Source organism: Sinocyclocheilus rhinocerous, unplaced genomic scaffold, assembly GCF_001515625.1.
Source record: "Sinocyclocheilus rhinocerous isolate Xijiao unplaced genomic scaffold, SAMN03320098_v1.1 scaffold550, whole genome shotgun sequence".
NCBI classification, from domain to species: Eukaryota; Metazoa; Chordata; class Actinopteri; order Cypriniformes; family Cyprinidae; genus Sinocyclocheilus; species Sinocyclocheilus rhinocerous.
This window is the reverse complement of record NW_015667382.1, coordinates 533,964-553,738: the sequence shown is the minus strand read 5'-3', so window position 1 is coordinate 553,738 and position 19,775 is coordinate 533,964. Positions and strand designations below refer to the sequence as shown.

At 37.2% G+C, this 19,775-nt stretch overlaps 1 protein-coding gene across 1 annotated transcript in view; it reads left to right on the top strand.

Annotated features, from left to right (window-relative positions):
* Positions 1 to 19,775, top strand: part of LOC107733896 (guanine nucleotide-binding protein G(I)/G(S)/G(O) subunit gamma-12-like) — a 56,903-nt gene that overhangs the window by 31,412 nt on the left and 5,716 nt on the right. Inside the window, exon 2 of the mRNA XM_016545738.1 lies at positions 17,990 to 18,102. Coding sequence (XP_016401224.1) covers positions 18,010 to 18,102 — 93 coding nt within the window. The 5' untranslated portion in view covers positions 17,990 to 18,009. The remainder of the gene's footprint in view (positions 1 to 17,989; positions 18,103 to 19,775) is intronic.

Genomic DNA, 19,775 nt, shown 5'->3' with positions numbered 1-19,775 from the left:
AAAAAACAAAAAAAAAAAAAAAAAAAAAAGGCCACTGAAGTGTACTTAAAAAGTATACTTTCATGACTGTTTCTAAACACTTAAAAAGTGCCCTTTGTAATACTGTCAAATTAAAAGTTTTACTTTAAAGTGTACTTTAAAAATCATTGTTTTTAAGAAGTGCACTTATTTTAATGTGTTCACTAACATACTAAACCACATGTACCTAAAATCTGAACTGTAGTGTAATTCAATTACATTTACAGATAATACATTTTTAATGAACAAAATTGCAACTTCATTACAAATGTGTAATTCTAAATATATTTAAATTCATGACATATAAGTTTGAATCGAAATGACATTACAAATATATTTACGTATATTTAAGTATATTTTAGTTTTCTATAAATGCTTGTTCGGCAGTGCACTTAAACCTTATTTCAAAGACAATAGAATAATGAAAAAAAAAACATAATAATAATTACATATAAAGATGTATTTAAGTCCTACTTAAGCGGGTCATATAAATGTAAGATATAATACATTTTAATTTAATTGCAATTAACATGCAAGTAAACTTAAGTTCACACTTATTAATAATAACATACCATAATAATAAACTTAATAAAAGTATACTGAAGTGTCCTTCTTTTTCACAAAGTTTGGTCCCACCAAACATTTTTTTTTCTCTTTAAATTGATCTAAAAAAATTTGTCCCAGTATGAAAGTAAAATGGCTTGTGAATACAATTTTATGTAGACTTTTGGCCTGAATGTTATACAGTATAACCTTACATTTGAATGCATGGATACTGTAACCCAGTTAGATTATTGTGACTAAGGTAAATGACTTAAATAACTCAGACCTTGGTACAGTACTAGAGGGATCACTTTACTAAAGCTTGCCTGGAGGCTGTTTGTTGACTTTGAGGCATTGTTGGTTAGCTTAGGTCACTATTTAATTTGTTTCTTGTACTGTGAGGTATCCGGGGTCGGTCCGATGCATTGACTAAGGCCGTGTCCTTCCTTTGGGCTGCATCCTAATAACCCATGGCTCCGCAGATCCTGCCAGCGACTGGTGCCAGAGACTCACCAGTGTCTGTAGTCTGTGGCTTATAAACCGCTGTGCTTGTGGAACCCCAGTGTGGGAGACAATAGGAAGAAATCTGAACCAACTAATCAGCCAAATAGAATTTCCCTGTATTATTTGGTCTTTATTTATCCAAACTGAACTAAAGCATTGTGTGTGGGTAGTTAATATAGTTGCTTTGTTCTCTCTAATTGTGCAATATTGCACTTTTTGCCTTCCCTTTTGCTGCCTGATTCAGAACATTGTGCATTAGTGTGTTCAGTGTGTTTCTTTCCGGAAAGGCATTCACTGTTTGTCTTTTAAACAGCCGTATCCCATGATCATTGATTCGGTTCCTGTTTTATTTAATGGTAGTTCTGGACTCACAGTGACTAAATCAATATGTACTTAAGTTGTTGTGGGCTTACTACAATAAGCCTTATAGGAGCTGGTTAATTACTGTCATACACATTTATAATGAGATCTGTTTCAATGGAAGGATTCTCTCCTCAGATCAAAGCCAAATGAGTCAACAGCTATATCCCCCTAATGAACTAAAAAACAAAGCATTGTGCTTAATGGAAACGCTTAAGATATGATGGTGGTAAAAGTTGAAGAAACACACTCATATGTTAAAGGTGCAGTGTGTAATATTGACAGCTAGCGGTTAAAATAGGTACTGTATTCCAAATTCAAAATATTGGAGAGAGTTTGTTTCTCCCAGTCCCTCATCCTCAAACTCAACACTTACATGAGTTGCCAGATTGATGAAACACAACAGCAATGAGGGCAATTGACAATGTATGGCGATGATCTTTAGACTGTAAGTCAGTGGTCACCAACCTTTTTAGGCCCAAGATCCCTGACCTCGGCCTTTATGAAAGACAAGATCTACCTATTGAAGAATTGATAGAAAAAGACATCCCAGATTGTACTTCAAATTTGAGGCCTTTTACTTCGTATTTTAATTAGTGATGCGCCGGTCATAGCTGATTCAGAATTCAGATTTTCTTTTCTTTCTTTTTTTTTTTACTAGCAAATTGGATTCTGATACTGATTTTTAAGCAAATTTATTTATTGGCTATTTGCTTTATAACAAACAAACTGGCTTTAAACAAAAATATCTAGCCATTTGAAATTAGAGGCAACCACTGCATTTTAATCATGATCTGCACGGGCAGTTGTTTTTGATTTGATTTAGATTAATTTCAGGATTTAAAACAAAAACAGAATGGTCTGACTTTAGGTGTTATTTATTTGCTACATAAAACATCTGCGCGAAACAACAGCAGGTCTGAATGAGACGCACTCTCTGACAGCAGGTGGCGCTTATGAACAGGGTTGCCAGGTTTTCGCAATAAAACTAGTCCAATCGTGTTTCGAGGGGGGTTCCCCTGTAAAAATCGCATTCCGGGGGTAAAATACACGTTTTTCGGCGGGGATCTTCCAGTAAAATTCACATTCCAGGGGCTAAATATCACGTTATTTGGGTCGCTTCAACCCGCGGACATGAACAACAACCCGCGGCAACAGTGTTAAGTAGCCCAATTCCGCGGGAAAACTGCGGACTTGGCAACACTGCTTATGAACCGCCGGCAATATAGCGTTTCCTTGTTTACCGTTGTAAACAAAGCAGAGTTGCGCTTTATATGGAGAAGAAAATGCCATTGCCATCGAAACTTTTCTCAAGACAGTTCCCTTCAGTGATACATTAATATAGCCCCAGAAATGTAATGCATTTTTGTACTTATTTTACTGTTATTTTCGGGATCTACTGGGACAGTGATAAAGATCTACCAGTCGATCGCGATCGACGGGTTGGCGACCACTGCTCTATAGCATAGTTCACTCAGATAATTTAGTCTTAGAAGAAATCATTGAGAATTGTTAGAATATCTGACTTTTGACTGCAGATTTTATTATAGTATCTTGGCAAATATGAGCAGAGTTTGTTATACTGTTGAATTTTCATAAACTCTAGAGGACACATGTGAGATTAATATGGTTGTTTACCATAGGAGGCTTGCAAAATTCCTTATTTGCCCCCCATATAACGTCATTGTTGTCTAGAAGTACCGATTGAGATATTGAAGATACTAAACATTTGTGATTTTTCTTTTTTCTTTTCTTACGGGTGTGTAAAAGACTGTCGCCATCTAAAAGATAACACGAGTATATAACCTCACAGTGTACATGTGACACCATGTTTAAGAGATAAGAATGGACTCTTCTACTGTAAAAATGTGTGCCTATGTGTGTGTGTGGAGCTGCACCTCACATTCCTACCTCATGCCATCACTGTCCTTTTTCTGCAGTATGTCTCATGCCTGCTGTCAATTCCACTGAAATATCTCATAATCTCATCTGCACTGTTTGCTTGTCATAACAGTTCTTAAGAAACAGCAAATAGTTGTAGGAATATTTTTGTGCATATGGATGGGTTAATTAAAATAGATCAAAGTAGAGGTAAGTAAGGGTGATTTTAGGAGATTTAAATATAACTTTGCTATAGTATGTCAGTACTGTCTTTCATCTTTGATGTTCTTGGCACATAACTGGAGAGTAAACATAGATTTAGATGGAAATGTGACGTCTTAGCATACAAGTCACTGACGCACAGATTGAGACTACTAAACAGACTGATGCATGTTTCCTTTTTTCCACTCAGTTTGGCACAGAATAGTCATACTTGTTTGCAGCATGCATAAATTAGTAAGTATGTGTTGCATTGTAGCTAAATCTCACAGCAATTGCCTCTGCGCATCTGTTATAGGGTGTCATTGTCATGAATGTAAGCTGCAATTCTTAACACAACGGAGATGGTTTTTAAATGGAAAGAAGGTAAAAGGTGACTAAACTACCTTGCCATGCATCCTTGATGGGTCAGTTTCAGGAACACACCCAAAGCTTTACTGTACTCACATCTACAGCAATTTCTTGATCCTGTGCTGCTTTCGCTTACGTTATGAGCTATTGTGCTTTTGTACGTGTGCACACATTGCCTGCGCGCTCATACAAATCCTTGCTTTGCTCTTTTAATGTGACTGTTTGTGGAGAGATTTAGGTGTTTGCATAGAGATACAGAGAGTAAATAAAGTTTACATGCAAAGTCGGACAGCAACATATGCACTTTTTTATCTGACTGGCCCTCGAGAATTTGATGTTTTAAGACACTTTAAGGCACATTCATAGAAAGTATCACTAACATTGTATTAGATTACAGCAAGTGGCATTTATTTTACAGCTAATAAACTTTGTCACAAGGTCAATAAAATATCAGATAATTTGAGCTTTAGTTAGTTCAGTTTGTAAAATGTCATGTTAAACAACCTATCAAACATTTTAATGATAATTATGAATTAAAAATGCATGATATTTGCTAAAAATACTTTACAAAAATACGTTACAAAGTATTTAAAAAACTTAAAAATAATGACTGATGAAGATACTCTTCCATGTGTAAGTTTCGAGCAGGAACAAGCTCAAAACATATTTTGCAGATTTAGTTTGATTTATCTCATGCAATTGCATTTATACATTTTAAATGTGGCTTATGTATCTAAATATTTTTGAAGTCACAGTATGTGTTAATGTGAGGAACCGTGAGTTTGAAACTGGATTCTTGTGAGATGAGCTTAGTCTGGCCTGGACCCTAGACTTGGAATGGATTCGTTGGCAGGACCTAAATGTGTTTGCTCGAGCAGCACAAAAATAGTCTAACCCAGAGCTCAGGGCTCCAGGAAGTGGTGTGTGAAGGGAAAAAAATGGGATTGAGCTCTTGTCAGCATCAGCCCCGCAGGTTTGCATTTTTTTCATACTTGCATACATGCTTTGAGTGTTGTTTCTCAGCAGTGGTGTACTTGGCTGGGATTCAGACATTCTTCTACTTCCAGAAGATAAATGTAGACCTCACAAGCAGAGTTCACCAGTGCAACATTTTCTCACCAAGTCAATGAGTATTTGAGATTTTGAGGAACTGGAAAACTTATATGCGCTACTGTCATTTCTGGTAACCTTGATGCAATCCTTCTCGTATATTTAACACTGAAGCACACATGCAACCACAGCTTCCTTATTGTCTGCATGCAGAGATCACTGAATATAATGATCCGCTTTGATAGCATGAACCGTGAAATGAAAGTGTCTGTTGTGCATCGTTGAAGAACAAACAGGGTCCAGACAGACTGCTCGTCTTCATGTCTGGTATGTGTTATCAGGTTTATAAAGGTGAGTCAATGCTTTATAGTGCACGTTCTGTTTGTACAGAGACAGAAGAAATCCTTTCTTTCTCACCACACACAGAGCCCCCTATCAAACTCCACTCCACGATAAAACACCTAAGACCCAAACAAAAGCTGTGATCTGCACATACAGGCTTTCAACGAAGGTGAGCATGCACACTGTCATAAAATATGACCTTTGCATGACTCACCCATCCTCTTTCATCTCCTTAAAGATGCACTTATACATAACATAACATAAACAGTAGGGTGAAGAAAAGGTGACAGGCCACCAGCAGCTCTGAAGATGTCGAGTGATTTAAAATGTTTGTCTCTTTGTCAGTGCACTTACCACAGTGACAGTGAGGATAAAAGCTGCTGATGCCACAAAAGAACACAACGAAACTCTGAGTCAGTTTCAGCAGTTGCATGTTCCTGGATGTTTTTTGCTGTCCCATTTGTTGTATATACCTTATTGGCCCTGTTTCCATTTGGTATTAAGATGTTTTTAGTGATCTGATCATAAGTGGTCAGCTGTGACATATCTTAACATGTCTTAGCATGCCTTTTAAAGGCATCTCTTATGGCAACTTATGTTCAGATTTTGTCTAGACCCTCCCTTCCTATTTTGTACTTTTGTGGGCTGACGAGTTCAGTGCACAAGTAAGACTGAATGAATGAAGCTGTTACGCTGCTTACGAGCAGGAAAGGAAGCAAATGGAAAGGAGATGAAAATAATCATGTGTTTTGGCACAACATAGCAAAGTTTGAATCAGGTGCGTTTTCTCAAAATGCTCAGAACACTCAAAAGTTTTGTTGAGTAGGTGACCTTTTGTGGCTGTTCAAATCGTTTAACCATATGAGCGTCTATATCACAAACGAAAATAATCATGTGTTTTGGCACAACATAGCAAAGTTTGAATCAGGTGCGTTTTCTCAAAATGCTCAGAACACTCAAAAGTAGGTGACCTTTTGTGGCTGTTCAAATCTTTTAACCATATGAGCGTCTATATCACAAAAGCAATCCAGTTGAATGAGTTTTTGACTACCTCTGGAAGTGGTTAAAAGTGGACAAGCTCAAAATATTTTAGACCCTGTTTAGCATTGTCTACTTGTGATTGTATCGATGTAAATGCATTATAATTCCTGGTGTAAACGGGGCCAGTGACTCATCTGGAGATGAACTTTCATGAAGTTATTGCGTAAATATCAGTACTAGGAAAACAACAAATTATTTCCACTGTTCACTGCTTTAAAAAGGGGTGCCCGATCTAGTTAGCCCCAACTCTAATTAAAAATATAGCAGAACCACCTTATCATGGTCTTTAGCATACTAGAAACTTTTTAGCTGCATCTGAAATCACATGCTACATAGTCATAGCACTGCATTTGGTTTGAAACTTACTTTGCGACCGTTAAAAAAAGTATGCTATAAAAAAGTATCTATATAATATGAAAATGGTTAGTATGAATTAAATCCAGATGTACTACATTTGAATGTGAGCTTGCTGTTGATTGTAAGAAAAGTTTAAGCGGACAAAATGATTGGAGAAGTTTGGCATACATCACAAAGAGAAGTCTGTTGTTTCAAGAAACAATTGAGTTACGACGTTGTTTAAAAATTACTAAGTAAAATAAATGTATAAATAAAAACATAAGCATGGATGAATAGTCCATGCATTTAAAAAATGAATTTTAATTTCATGCTGACTTTTAAGAGTAAGGGCAAGGGTGGAGCCTCTGCTTTTGGCACAAACTTCCAAGTACAAGTGGACTTAACGGGAAAAAATGTTACAAAAGGCCAGTTGAGGCCACTTCAAGGTGCACGCACACCCTCAACCCATTTAAGATGGCCAGATTGTCTCGTTCAATAGCCAAGGTCTAAAAGCAAACAGACTTCTACTGCAGGTCTGCATTCTCTCCCCCACCCATCTCTCTTTGTGCCATACTGGTATATTAATAGAAGCATATGGTGGGTTCGTTCATTGATGTTGCATCTGGTTGTTCCTGACTGAACTCTCCCTTCTGTGCCGCACCATTTCCTGCCCCACCATACCTCAGAAGGGCCGCCCATCCCAAATGCAAACATCCTTCCTCTCCGCTGCATTTGATGGCGATTCTCTCCTTTGGCTCTCGTCCTGCCGTGCAGATGTGGCGAGATGCTCATACACTTGAAAGTGAAGTCGGAGTCTCTGAAGTCTCTCACCTGGCCCGTCCACATTGCATTGGGCAGAGCTGTGTGCGGGCCAGCTTGAAGAATGTGTGAGAAGGGAGAGATCTGATGTCTGTGCGTTTGGGGACTGAGAGATCAAATGCATTTTACCGCTGCACTTTTACTTGTTCCAGCACTGTCTGGTGTGCTCACATCAGATACTAAAATTTCTGTGCCAGCAAATGTGAAAAACAAACAAACAGTGACATTTAGATGTAGTTACACAGACGGTTTAATGCAGCTCAGAGGTGGCATGAATGCGTTTACGCTGCATTTGCTCTACAGTTGCATTAATAATGATATGAGATTTTTATTCTGTGTGAACATGACATTTCGAGACTCACACTTCAAGGTGTGACAGTATAATTGTTGCCATAGCCAGAAAGAAGAAGAGAAAAAACGAATACTGTCTGAATTAGACATGGTGGAGGCTGTTGGAGTCTTACTGTCCCGGATGTGTCAGGGATGTAGGTGTTCATTTACTTTTCACCTCTTTTCTTCATTCCCTCAGTCCTAGACACTCTGGAGACATGGGAGAAACTCACAAGCTGTGACTCACTGGCTAAATGTCCCGAGTACACACTGTAAATTAAACAACCTCTGCTTAGTGCCTATACCTGACACCTCTAAGGCATTCACACAATCTGTCATCGTTTGTCTGTCATGATCAAGTATCTTAATGTGCTCTTATCTATAGAATTACCTTCACAGTCAGCGCTAAAGTGTTCAGCAATTTTATGTGGGTGGGAATCTTTTTTGTGACTCCCATCTCTCCATTTAAACAAACACATGCACGTACACACCTCTGTCAACACTCCTCACCCCCTCTTTCTCTTCCCAAAGCCCTGCGTCACTGTGAAAGAGGCTGTCTCCCTTCTTCCCCACGCTTCATGGCTTCAGTCTGTCTGTCTGATAATATCTGGCTCTCGGAGATTAGCTCCCATGAGGATGCTGTTAAACTGGTTACCTCGGCCTACCATGTTTTGCTGTCTAGCCATAAGATATCTCCCGCTTTACAAGCTGGAGTGCGTCGGTTCTCTGATAGCACAGTCCTCATTGTCCTTTCTGTGCACTGTGCATCCAGCCTTACTGTGTTACAGCAGCACAAGGCACAATTTTAGCCATAACCGTTGCTTAGCAATCAGGCCGTGTGAAGGAGAGATAATAGACCTGGCAAAAGAACACTGTGGGACAGATTAATAAAAAAAATAGCTTGTTCTTCTTAGAACTTTGTAACCCACGCCGCCACCCAGTCACTAAGGAACACAGTGCTCAATTCATGTACATCTTAAGACGTTATGTTCAGAATGCTAAAGACTTCATGTGCATACTTGCTGGATTCTGTCCCAGCGATGGTGGTCCAGTCAGACTTGGGCTGTCACTGTGGTCAAGGACTCTCATGTGAGGTACGACCAGCCGACAAATTCCTGTCTGAGCATTGGAAACGCAGCTGTATATATATTTCTCCTCAAGTCTTGTAAAAAAAACTCCTAGTGCAGTGTGTGAATATAAATAACGTTAATGTGAAAGGCGTACAGTAGTGTACATACCAACAAATACTCTTGCGGCATAGAGTACATAGTAGTACTGAGAAATGCATTTAAAAAAAAAAAAATGTCATGCCTAAAGTCAGTGGGGGTAGTTATTAGCTGTATTTGCTAAGGCAAGTATCATTATTACTATTGCTCCTACTAGTGTTTATCCACCCTTCCCTCATCTCTCTTTCAGTCTATCTATCGATATATATATATTTTTGTGCAATACAATTTTCCCTCTGTAAATAGTGAACATTATATATTAATTAATTATATAATAATTTTGTAATAAAATACAGAAATATTGTTTTAATGTTTTTTTTATATTACCAAAACCTGCAAAAAGGAGACAAAAAAACCGGACAATCCAATATGGTAAGCAGAAGCTAAACCATGCATTCTTGATGCGCGAGAACAAACCTCATTGGTTCTCACTCATTAAGCAAGCAAGTTTATTTGTCAATTTACCATTTTTGATGTGCTGTATGTGTGTTGATATATGTGAATTATTTCTTTTCATCAAAATTTGGAAGACTTGGATTAAACTGCTTCATATAGATTATATTTTGATGTCTTTATTAACTTTTCAATGCCTGAAAGTTTTGGCTGTGTGTACTTTCAATGGATAGAGAAAAATGATAGAGAATATTAAAGATGTTTTCATTTGTTTTCTGGAGATGAACAAAAGTCTTATGTGTTTGAAACGACATGAGGGTGAGTAAATGATGAACTGTCCCTTTAATGTTGATTCAGTAAGCTACTTAAGTGCTGACTGATTCAGTCCAGTATCTTATGATTTTGTACAATAAGTCTTACAATTTATTCATTAATAGTCCAACAATTGAACAGAATTTGCTCAAAAGAGTCATTTGCTTGTGAATCAGACAACATTTGTACCATTGCATGGCTGCAACATACCTTAATCATGCAGGTTGTTGAGAAGAAATACTATTACTTTTCTAAATGCTTTTGGATTGTAACAAACATTTACATTGAGTCAGGGACCCAAGCATTTTTGAGACTTCAGGTGTTTTTGTTGTTGTTTTTTACGCAAGCCGGTTAGCATCCACCTAGCAAGGCCGTTGCAACCTCCCATAATGCTAACAACATATCAACCCTTACTAACCATGCATTACAGTGACAGACTTGTTCTTCTGAAAATGTAAAGATTTAATTTATAATTTGTAAAATAGTTTTGAAAGTCATTTCCCGCTCTCTGTGTCACCGCTGTGGTGGTCTCAGTATGCCAGCGCTGGTCCTGGCTGAGATCCAGCAGGCAACGGCAGAGCCAGAGTGGGAGGGAGGCGCGGGCCCGTCTGCAGAGGTGTGGGTGGCCCAGTGGGCAGCTCAGTCAGCAGCAGTATTGCTCTGTGCCCCAAGGTGGTCTGTACTCTGCCTTTTGGTGGTCTTACTTAGTTTCCCCTTCTTGTTGTTTGTTAGTGATTCAGCTCGAGTCACACACTTCAAAGCCGGTTACAGTCCCTTCTCTTTCTGTCATCTCACTCGCCCTCTCTCACACTGTTTCTACACGTTTGCAAGACATACAAACATCCAGCCAACCCCTCCTGACCTCCGTCGTTAGATGAGCACCAGGCAGCTATCCAAATGCAACAACCAGGGTGCGAACTACGGGGGAGCTAGGGGGAGCTTGGCTCCCCTTAATAAGACATGGGTTCCCCTGAAAACGTGATTTGTGAAATTTTGGGGGGTCTCAAAAAATATTGAAAATGTGTTATTTTGACGTGCAATTTCAGTTTTGTGTAATGTGATCATCGTGGATTATTATGTGTAAAATTGCAAAAATATCATTCATTCATGCATGACGGCGATTTAAACCTAATTCACTTCAATAAAGATAACTATACATGCTATTCTTGTCATGAGCATCAAGGTGTGGGGGCGCTGCGGTGCAAATTCCACTCATGTTTAGTACATGTTAACTCAAAGATTCGTAGAAAAAATATAAACGCTGGACTCTGTGGTCGATTCTGTGTTAAAGTAAGGCATGTTATTCGCAATTATGTGTTGTGGCTGGGTTGTTATAGGTCTGCGTGACTCTCGATGTCTTAGGCCTAATTCAATGGAGGAATTATGGTATTCTTCTGTAGCCTGACGACGAGTAACTTTAACCGTTGTTCATGTGAACTCAAAGACAGCCTGATGCTTTGTTTATAGACTATTTGTGGATGGCTGTTTGTTGTTTCACCTATCAATTCGTGTCGATAAAGTATAATAGAGTAAATCCTGTATAGTGATTTATCCTATATAGTGCTTGCATAAAGAATGTAGTGCATACACTTGTAGCTGTTATGTATCTTTGTAAGTCATTGTAAGCCCTCTTTTGAGGCACGCGCAAGCGCACGAATCCCCCCAACCCGTTATAAAAACAAAAACAAGTGGCCTCCCCCAAAGTCCACGGTATAGTTCGAACACTGGCAACAACTTATTTCATTCAGTCTTTTTTTGTTACGGCTGTTAATGCATCTGTTTAGACTGGCAGAAACATTTGCATACCATGCATACCATCGATTCTGATAGAAATTGTGATTTAAAAAATCCAAGTTTGCTGAATTTAGTAGAGCTGCTCAATTTTGGGTAGGGATGCACCTATCGGGCCGATACTGAGCTCCTGTACTCGTACTCATACTCTTTAAAATGCCCCGATATCAAACGCCGATACCACACAGCATGTGTTAAGTGCCATATTCAGACAATGAAACACAGACAACAGAACAACAGACAGCAGAATGGAGTTATTAGAGATTAAGGATGTCTACGAAGTATATGTATGCAATCTATAATGTTAAACATTCAGTATTGACTGTATAGCTGATGTGCGCGAGCTGATAAGCAAAGCACGCTGAGCGGATTGAGCGCGTGGCGGTGCAGATGCATATCGGTATCGGGCGAGTACTGGAAAAAGTGGTATCGGTGCATCCCTAATTTTGGGTCAATTCTGTAATTATATATTACTATGGCTGTATAATAATAATAATAGCAATTTTATAATAAAAAAACGTAAAAAGGCTTATTCTTTGTTGATAAGTGCTTCTCATTACAAGAAGATGTTGCGTTCCCAGATGCAAGCTAATTAATTATATATATATATTCTGTAAATAAGGTTGCTACAACATCTATATTTTAGATACCAGCAAAATTTCACAATTCTCGATACCACAGCAGAATACTAGGGTAAATTAATAATTTAAAAAAAGTCCTCAAAAATGATTGAAAAATAAATAGTCAGTAATACAATAAAAACAAAAGCCTAAGGTCAAATACAATAGAAAAAAAGATACAAATGAAACAAACAGTGCTTTAAGGTTTTTAGTCTAAAGTATTCAGCTAACAGGCTACTACAGAAATTGAATAATCGAATGTAAAATAAAACAGCATAGTCTTCACTGTAAGAATTAAACTTTTTAAACTTCTTATTAAAGCTACAAAAATCATTCAGTCAAGAGCAGTGAGTAATTTTCTCTTTGTATTTTGTTGTTTGATTAATATTATGCACACAGACGGCAGAAGGAATAATACCTGTTGTCGCTTTAAGAGCTGCACGGATCCAATATACTGTTACACACTTATTTTCATTCTTAACTGTTTATGTTCACTTAAGACCTAACTGAGGAGGGTTTACATGAATAATCACCAAGTGCCACATTTTGACACATTTTTGCATGTATTTGACTGTTTAAGCACACGCACCTTAAGCTAAAAGTTCACTTTACATGTCTGTGTTCTTTTCCGTGACAGAGCGCATTCACAGAACACGAATACATCTAAACATGAATAAATCAAGCATGTCCCATTTTGCGGAAGTCATGTTACGCGATTTTACTGATTTGCACTTGAAGTTTGGGCTTTTATGGAGGAGTGTATAGGGAGCAATAATTGTTTTATCTCTATTATTGTATTTTCATAATCGTTGGAAGCCGAAAATCGAAATCGAAATTGTATTTTGATGAATTGCACAGCTCTATCAGCTACCCTTTTTTCGCATTGGTCTGAACAGAGAGTTTGCACATGAAAATCCACATTTTGTTAGTGTGAACAGGCCTTCACTCTTGAAGCGTCACAGTTGTTTTTGGGGGCAGGGTCGCAGCGAGGGCAGAGGTGAGAGAGATGTAACAAAAGACTGAATGCTGCGGCGTCAGCCTGAGCTTTTAGAGTGTGCTTGACTGTTGGTTCTCTCTCTCTAAAGCTGTAATTACAGTCGAGACGTCCAGATGAGCCGTCCGGCACAGTTAAGTGCACCTCGAGTGTCCTCTCTCTTCAGCGGCCAGCTGTACTGGCCGGCATCCTGTGTCCACTCTGCATTTAAGACAGCGTTTAACCTGCTGGATGATTCAAAGCCAGTGTTGCGTAGACAGCAGAGGGCAAATGCTAAGAGCACTTTAGTGGCGGAAACGTCACGCACTGACTTCCCAGCACAGAAAGGACAAATTCTAGAGCAAATGAAGGGTTTTATCATGATGAACGTGAGAGGGATGAATGAAATCCCGTGGGTCCGGATATGCAGTTATAACGAACCCTTTCTCCTCTGAGTCTCTTCCTGTTCCTTCACTATTTATACATTCATACACATCTTTAATCATTTATACTGCAGGGAGAGGAGGGAGTGGGTTAATGAAACGGATGTGGTCTCCTGGAAGGCTCTCTGGGTGCTGGTTTTGGCGGTTAATCACATTGTCACGTGAACCTCTGCTTGACTGGTGTGAGTTGATGAGCACAACAATCGGCCTGAGGGGTCAGAGGTCACGAGTGAGTTTGATGGGCAGATTGGGCACATCTCTTGAGCCGTGTCTGTCTGCGTCACAGTTGTGCTCTCTGTGCTGCGTCTGCAGAAAATTGACTCGTTGTCCCTCAGAGCCACTCTGAGCGAATGAACCATTACCTCACAGGAACACTGTACCCTTTCACAGAGCTGTATTCTTACTCAACCTTGAATGAGATCAGCTGAACACAATCTGTCCTTGGACAAATGACATTGTCTTTTGCATTTGCTCAACTCGGACTGGTGCGATTTCAGATTAAATCAGACTCTTTTATAACATTAAAAAAGTAAGAATTATTGTTTTAATCGAAGTAAATTAAACACATTAGCTTATTCTGATTGATATAGTTTTGTGTTTTATTGTGCATTTTCTTTTCATTTATTATGTATTTTATTATTTGTAAGGTGTCCTTGAGTGTTTTGAAAGGCGCCTATAAATAAAATGAACTATTATTATTATTATAGCTCTGGCCAAGTTTTAGTTACTTGAAATAAAATAACTGTATACTGAAATAAAATAAAATATAAATTAAACTTATTTTATTTCAACTAGTTGCCAAGACATCATTTTTCATTTTCTTTCAGTTGGCTTGATTTACTAAAATAACTAAAACTGAAAAAATAACTACATTTAAAATGTTTAAAAATTAATAAAAAATAAAAAACTAATGAAAATCACAAAAACACAACAAAATTATAAACTTGAACTAAAAATAAAATGAAAATGGAAAATCTAATCATTAAAGCTAATTCAAAATATAAAACTAATAAAAGCTAAAACAGTAATCCATGATATTAAAATTACATTTTCCCCCCACCATGTACATATACTGTATATATTTGTGTTTTGATGTCAAAACCAAAGAAAAACAATGTGGTTTGCTCATCTTGTTGGGTTTTTAGAATAAATATATAGAATAAATAATAATATAGAATATAGAATAAACATTTTTTTTTCTCAAAACAGACTAACATAAAGCAAAATAAAAATAATTGTAATATTTATATAAAAGTTATTTTTATATAAATCTCAGAGAAAATATAAGACAAAATATTAATACAGAATGATTAAACACATAAATACATACTAATCAAAAAAAAAATCACAGTGCTAATCACACTTACCAGCATTGAGTATTTAATTCTTCAATTTTTATTCCTTCAATAACATATTGTGTTGTATACCTCAATAGAGATGCACACAATATGTGCTCAATTATAACTGCATGTAAAGGCATGCATTGTTAATCAGATTTGCCATTTCCTGCCTTTAAGAAAAAGACATGGATGCAAACAGTTGATTTGATCAATTCTTGACTAAAATAAAATTAGCAACCTGGGATGCTATATTGTCCGGAAGATGTAATCGTTAGTAAACTGCTATCATCAGAGGTGTCATGTTTTGTCTATGCTTGTTAAGCTGCAGCTAAACAGTTTGTTCTCTGGACCGTAATGTATGAATGGCCCCTTGACCTCAGGGCTTGTGGGAGCAACTATGGCCTCTGTCTCACACTAATTATGTCACTGCATTAACAACTAGCTGTTATCCAAACCTCTTAACCCCTTCTAAGTATGTCTGGTGTGCGGCCAGATAAGGTCACCCCCCAACACGGACCTCTGTGTAGAGATACCAGCACTGTGCCAGTGGAACAGGAGACAGCCATACACTCTTCCTCACAATTCTTGATAAAGCTATGTCCGGGCTTCTCAGGAAGTAGGATATCAGGGTTTGTTGTGCTAGAGATTATGCGGCTGACCATGTAGCAATATAGAAGCCACTCTGTTAAACATTTCCCATGTTGTTAAAACCGACACTTACAACTTGTCTACATCAGACATGAACAGCGAAACAAGAATCAAACAAGAATCAAGAATCTGTTGTGTTGCTAAACCGTGCTGAAAAACAAAACAAAACAATAGAAACCATCACAGAATTTGTAATGGTTTTACTGGCTATAATGGGAATTGTACTGGTTTTAATGGAAATTGTAATGGCGCCTGTTGGTCTCTATTGGTAATTGGTTTTCTTCTATTGGTGGCTTGTTAAAACCACTAAATCCTAATGGAATATGTCCCAAAACACACTACAGTACAGGAAACCATTTTTAATGTTGAAAATTGATGGTTTGTAATGTTTGTAATGGTATTTGTAGTGGCATTTCTGTGATGGTTTCTATTTTTTCAGCAGGGTTGTTTCATTATCAATCAATATCAATGAAACAATTGTATTGACAATAAAAAGAGAGAAATAAAACAAGTTTCAGTATATTGTTTTATGTTCTTTATTACTGATTTGGATAATGACATTATTACTTTTTTGGTAGAGCTGTCTTTGGAGATGTCTCATTGTTCATTAAGGACTTAACTTTTGAAACATTGACAGTTATTCAACAAAATTGAATCATTGTTGAACTCATTTGATCTGAATAATGACAATTGTCTTCTTTAGAGCTGCTTTATACCTGGATAAAGTATAAAGCAGTTTCAGAATTTATGAACTTTGTAACATAGACACTGCCATTGAACTGAACCGAATCAACATTGAAATGACCTCAATAATGACAATTGTCTTCAATAGAGCTGTTTTAGTTGAAATTGAAGTCACTTTATATTTATTGACATTTTACAACACTTGATATTTTCCTGTTTTTTTTCTGTGAAACAATCTGAATTTTATAAAGCGCTGTATGAATAAATGTGACTTGAGTCTACACTGTGACATTTACGGTAAAATACCGGCAGCTGTGGTTGCCAGAACTTCACCGTTAAAAATATGGTAGCAACATTTTAGGTTTTACAGATTTAACTTAAATTCACAATAAAAAAACGTATTTCATTAAAGGGCTCATATGTTGCTAAAAAGAACATTATTTTATGTATTTGGTGTAATGAAATGTGTTTATGCGGTTTAAGGTTAAAAAAACACATTATTTTCCACATACTGTAGCAATAAACATTAATTTAACAACATTAGATGTAAGATAAAACCATAATGTACACAACTGATAAGAAAAAACTAAGCAGAAACAGTTATTTCAACGAAAAAACATAAAATATGAAGTGTCATGCAGGGAATTCTGGGAGTGTCAATTTACGGTTTTTCACTGTAAGTTATACAATGACTTTCTTTTTCACTTCCAAAAACCATAATTTTAACAGTATTTTACTGTAAAATTACATTAAATATAATTACAGTTATTCACCGTATATAGTATGGAAACTTACTGATAACCAATTAACAGATTTTTACTGTAGCATTTTTAGTCTTTTACTGTTAAAATCACAATAATTTTTTACAGTGTACTTGACCGTTTTCTTGAATATTACCAATAAAAAAGTTACCTAAATGAAATACATCAAGTCTACATACATTGTTTTAATGTATGCATATTTTTACTTATATTAATATTTGTTTATATTTATTACTTTATATATGTTTAATTTTATATTTTATATTTATATTATTAAATGTTATATGTGACCCTGGACCACAAATCCAGTCTTAAGTCGCTGGGGTATATTTGTAGCAATAGCTCATTAAAATAAATAAAATAAATAAAGCTCATTCTGATTCTGATTCTGATCAACATTGCTTTATTTCATTCTCACTAAATTTAGGAAGTTAGAAGGCTAACCGTCCTCTTTTTATCTCCTGGTTGATGAGAGACCACCCGTTTGACTCCACCATTTCCGTTTTTTTATACCGTTTACATTGCACAACTGCTTCTGCTTGAGCGACTGCACTGCTGACTCTGTCTCTCTCCACTTGTGCACATGTGCTCATTGTGTAAGTAAGATGAGTTGGCAGAGTAACCGGTGACGATGGTTTACGGAAGGTGTGCTCTGCAGGAACAGACAGTAGCTGCAGAGACTGAACCGCTGGCAGCATGTGATCATCTGTTCAAACACACACAGCTTGCTTTAGTTCTCCCTCCTGCAGTCGTAAAGCAGACCCAGTGAAAAGCCCCTCGCTGGGGGCCTGACACACTAAACACATGCAGGAGTCAAAGGGGCCCTGTGTACCTCACTACGTGTGTTAACATGTACATACAGGCTAATTTCCTGTTTTGCATGCTTTGTAAGAGAATTCTGTTGTGTGTAGTTCATGAATCATGGGACCTGAATGATGTGTAACTTTGATGTTCTGCAGGCTGCTTATAATGCATGTCAAAATCAACTTTTCGTTTGTTTTCAGGTCTGTGAAGATAATCGAAGATGTCGTCTAAGATGCAAAGCTCTAATAATATAGCCCAGGCCAGAAGGACTGTTCAACAGCTACGGATAGAAGCTAACATAGAGAGAATAAAGGTAAATGTAATGTTCATTTCACTTACCATGGTATTAGTGTAAAATACTACTACTTCATGGATTTAATGTTTAAATACCATTTATAAAAGTATGTTTCTCATGATCCTAAATAAAAGTCGATTGTGAAGAAAAAATAGATAATAAATGCCTAGCGTACTTCACTAAAGTGGCACTTCATGAATTTAGTTGAGAAAATGAGTATGCAGGGCAGTAAATCTAGAAAATGGGTGGCTTGCAGAAGCTAAATCATAGGATATTTATAATTTTTTTGCTTAATGTAAATTCCTGTTCTTCTGTTTGTGTTATTTTTAGGGCTGTCAGTTTAATATTTTTGTGAATTTTATTTTTTTAACACATAACAAATGTATCCCCAGAAAATCCCCAAATGGCCTTCTTTTAAGCTAGAATGAGAAGAGCCTCCCTACCCACCTTGAAGTGCCATCTGTATGCCAATCTGTAGTCTGCGCAGCTTCAACTGCCACTACAGGCTGCACTAGATTTACACAACACCATTTTAAACTAGATACAGGAAACAGGCCTGAAAAGGCACGTTTTTGAAAAAGAGTTTCAAAGTGCAAGAATTTGAAAACAATATCATTTATCGTCTCGGTGTAAACTACAGAAACACAAATTTGGGAAAACAGTGACATCATACTCACGCTTATTACCTGTTCAGTTATGCAGGTGTGTAGTGTTTCTTTACAAAGTGACATCGCCACTTACTGGCCTGGCGTACATAATACAGTGTTTTTAGTCATTTTTGTAGATCCGTGTGAACAGGGATCATTTTGACAATGTCGTCTGTATGCGAAACTTTTCAAAAATGCAAACGAAAAACTTTTCAGTCTTTAGTACAACGTTGTCATGCCTTAGATCTTTAAAGGGATAGTTCACCCAAAAATGAAAATTCTGTCATTAATTACTCACCCTCGTGTTGTTCCAAACCCGTAAGACCTTCTTTCATCTTCGGAACACAATTTAGGATATTTTTGATGAAATCTGAGGGCTCTCTGACCACCACGGTCAAGGCACAGGAAAGTACCAAGATGATGGACAAAGTACTCCATGTGACATCTGTGGTTCAACTGTAATGTTACGAAGCTACAAGAATACGTTTTTTGCGCAAAGAAAACAAAAATAATGACTTTATTCCACATTTTCGTCTTGTGTTCAATGCTATCATGCCGGATCTGGGTCAGGCACATCCACAAGTGATGCAGTAGAGACGAAAATGTGGAATAAAGTTGTTATTTTTGTTTTCTTTGCGCAAAAAAAGTATTTTCGTAGCTTCGTAACATTACGGTTAAACCACTGATGTCACACGGACTACTTTGTCGATCATCTTGGTACTTTTCTGGACCTTGAACGTGGTAGTTACCTTGCTGTCTATGGGAGGGTCAGAGAGCCCTCAGATTTCATCAAAAATATCTTAAATTGTGTTCCGAAGATGAACGAAGGTCTTACGGGTTTGGAACAACACGAGGGTGAGTAATTAATGAAAGAATTTTAATTTTTGGGTGAAATAACCCTTTAACTAGAAACGGAATGCAGACAATCCTGTTTGGATCTACAATAAAAAAAAATTAAAAAAAGATTCACTTTATACTCAAAATATGTATGACATATCATTCTTTAATATAATTTAAAGGCAGCGGTCTTGTACAACATCAGAG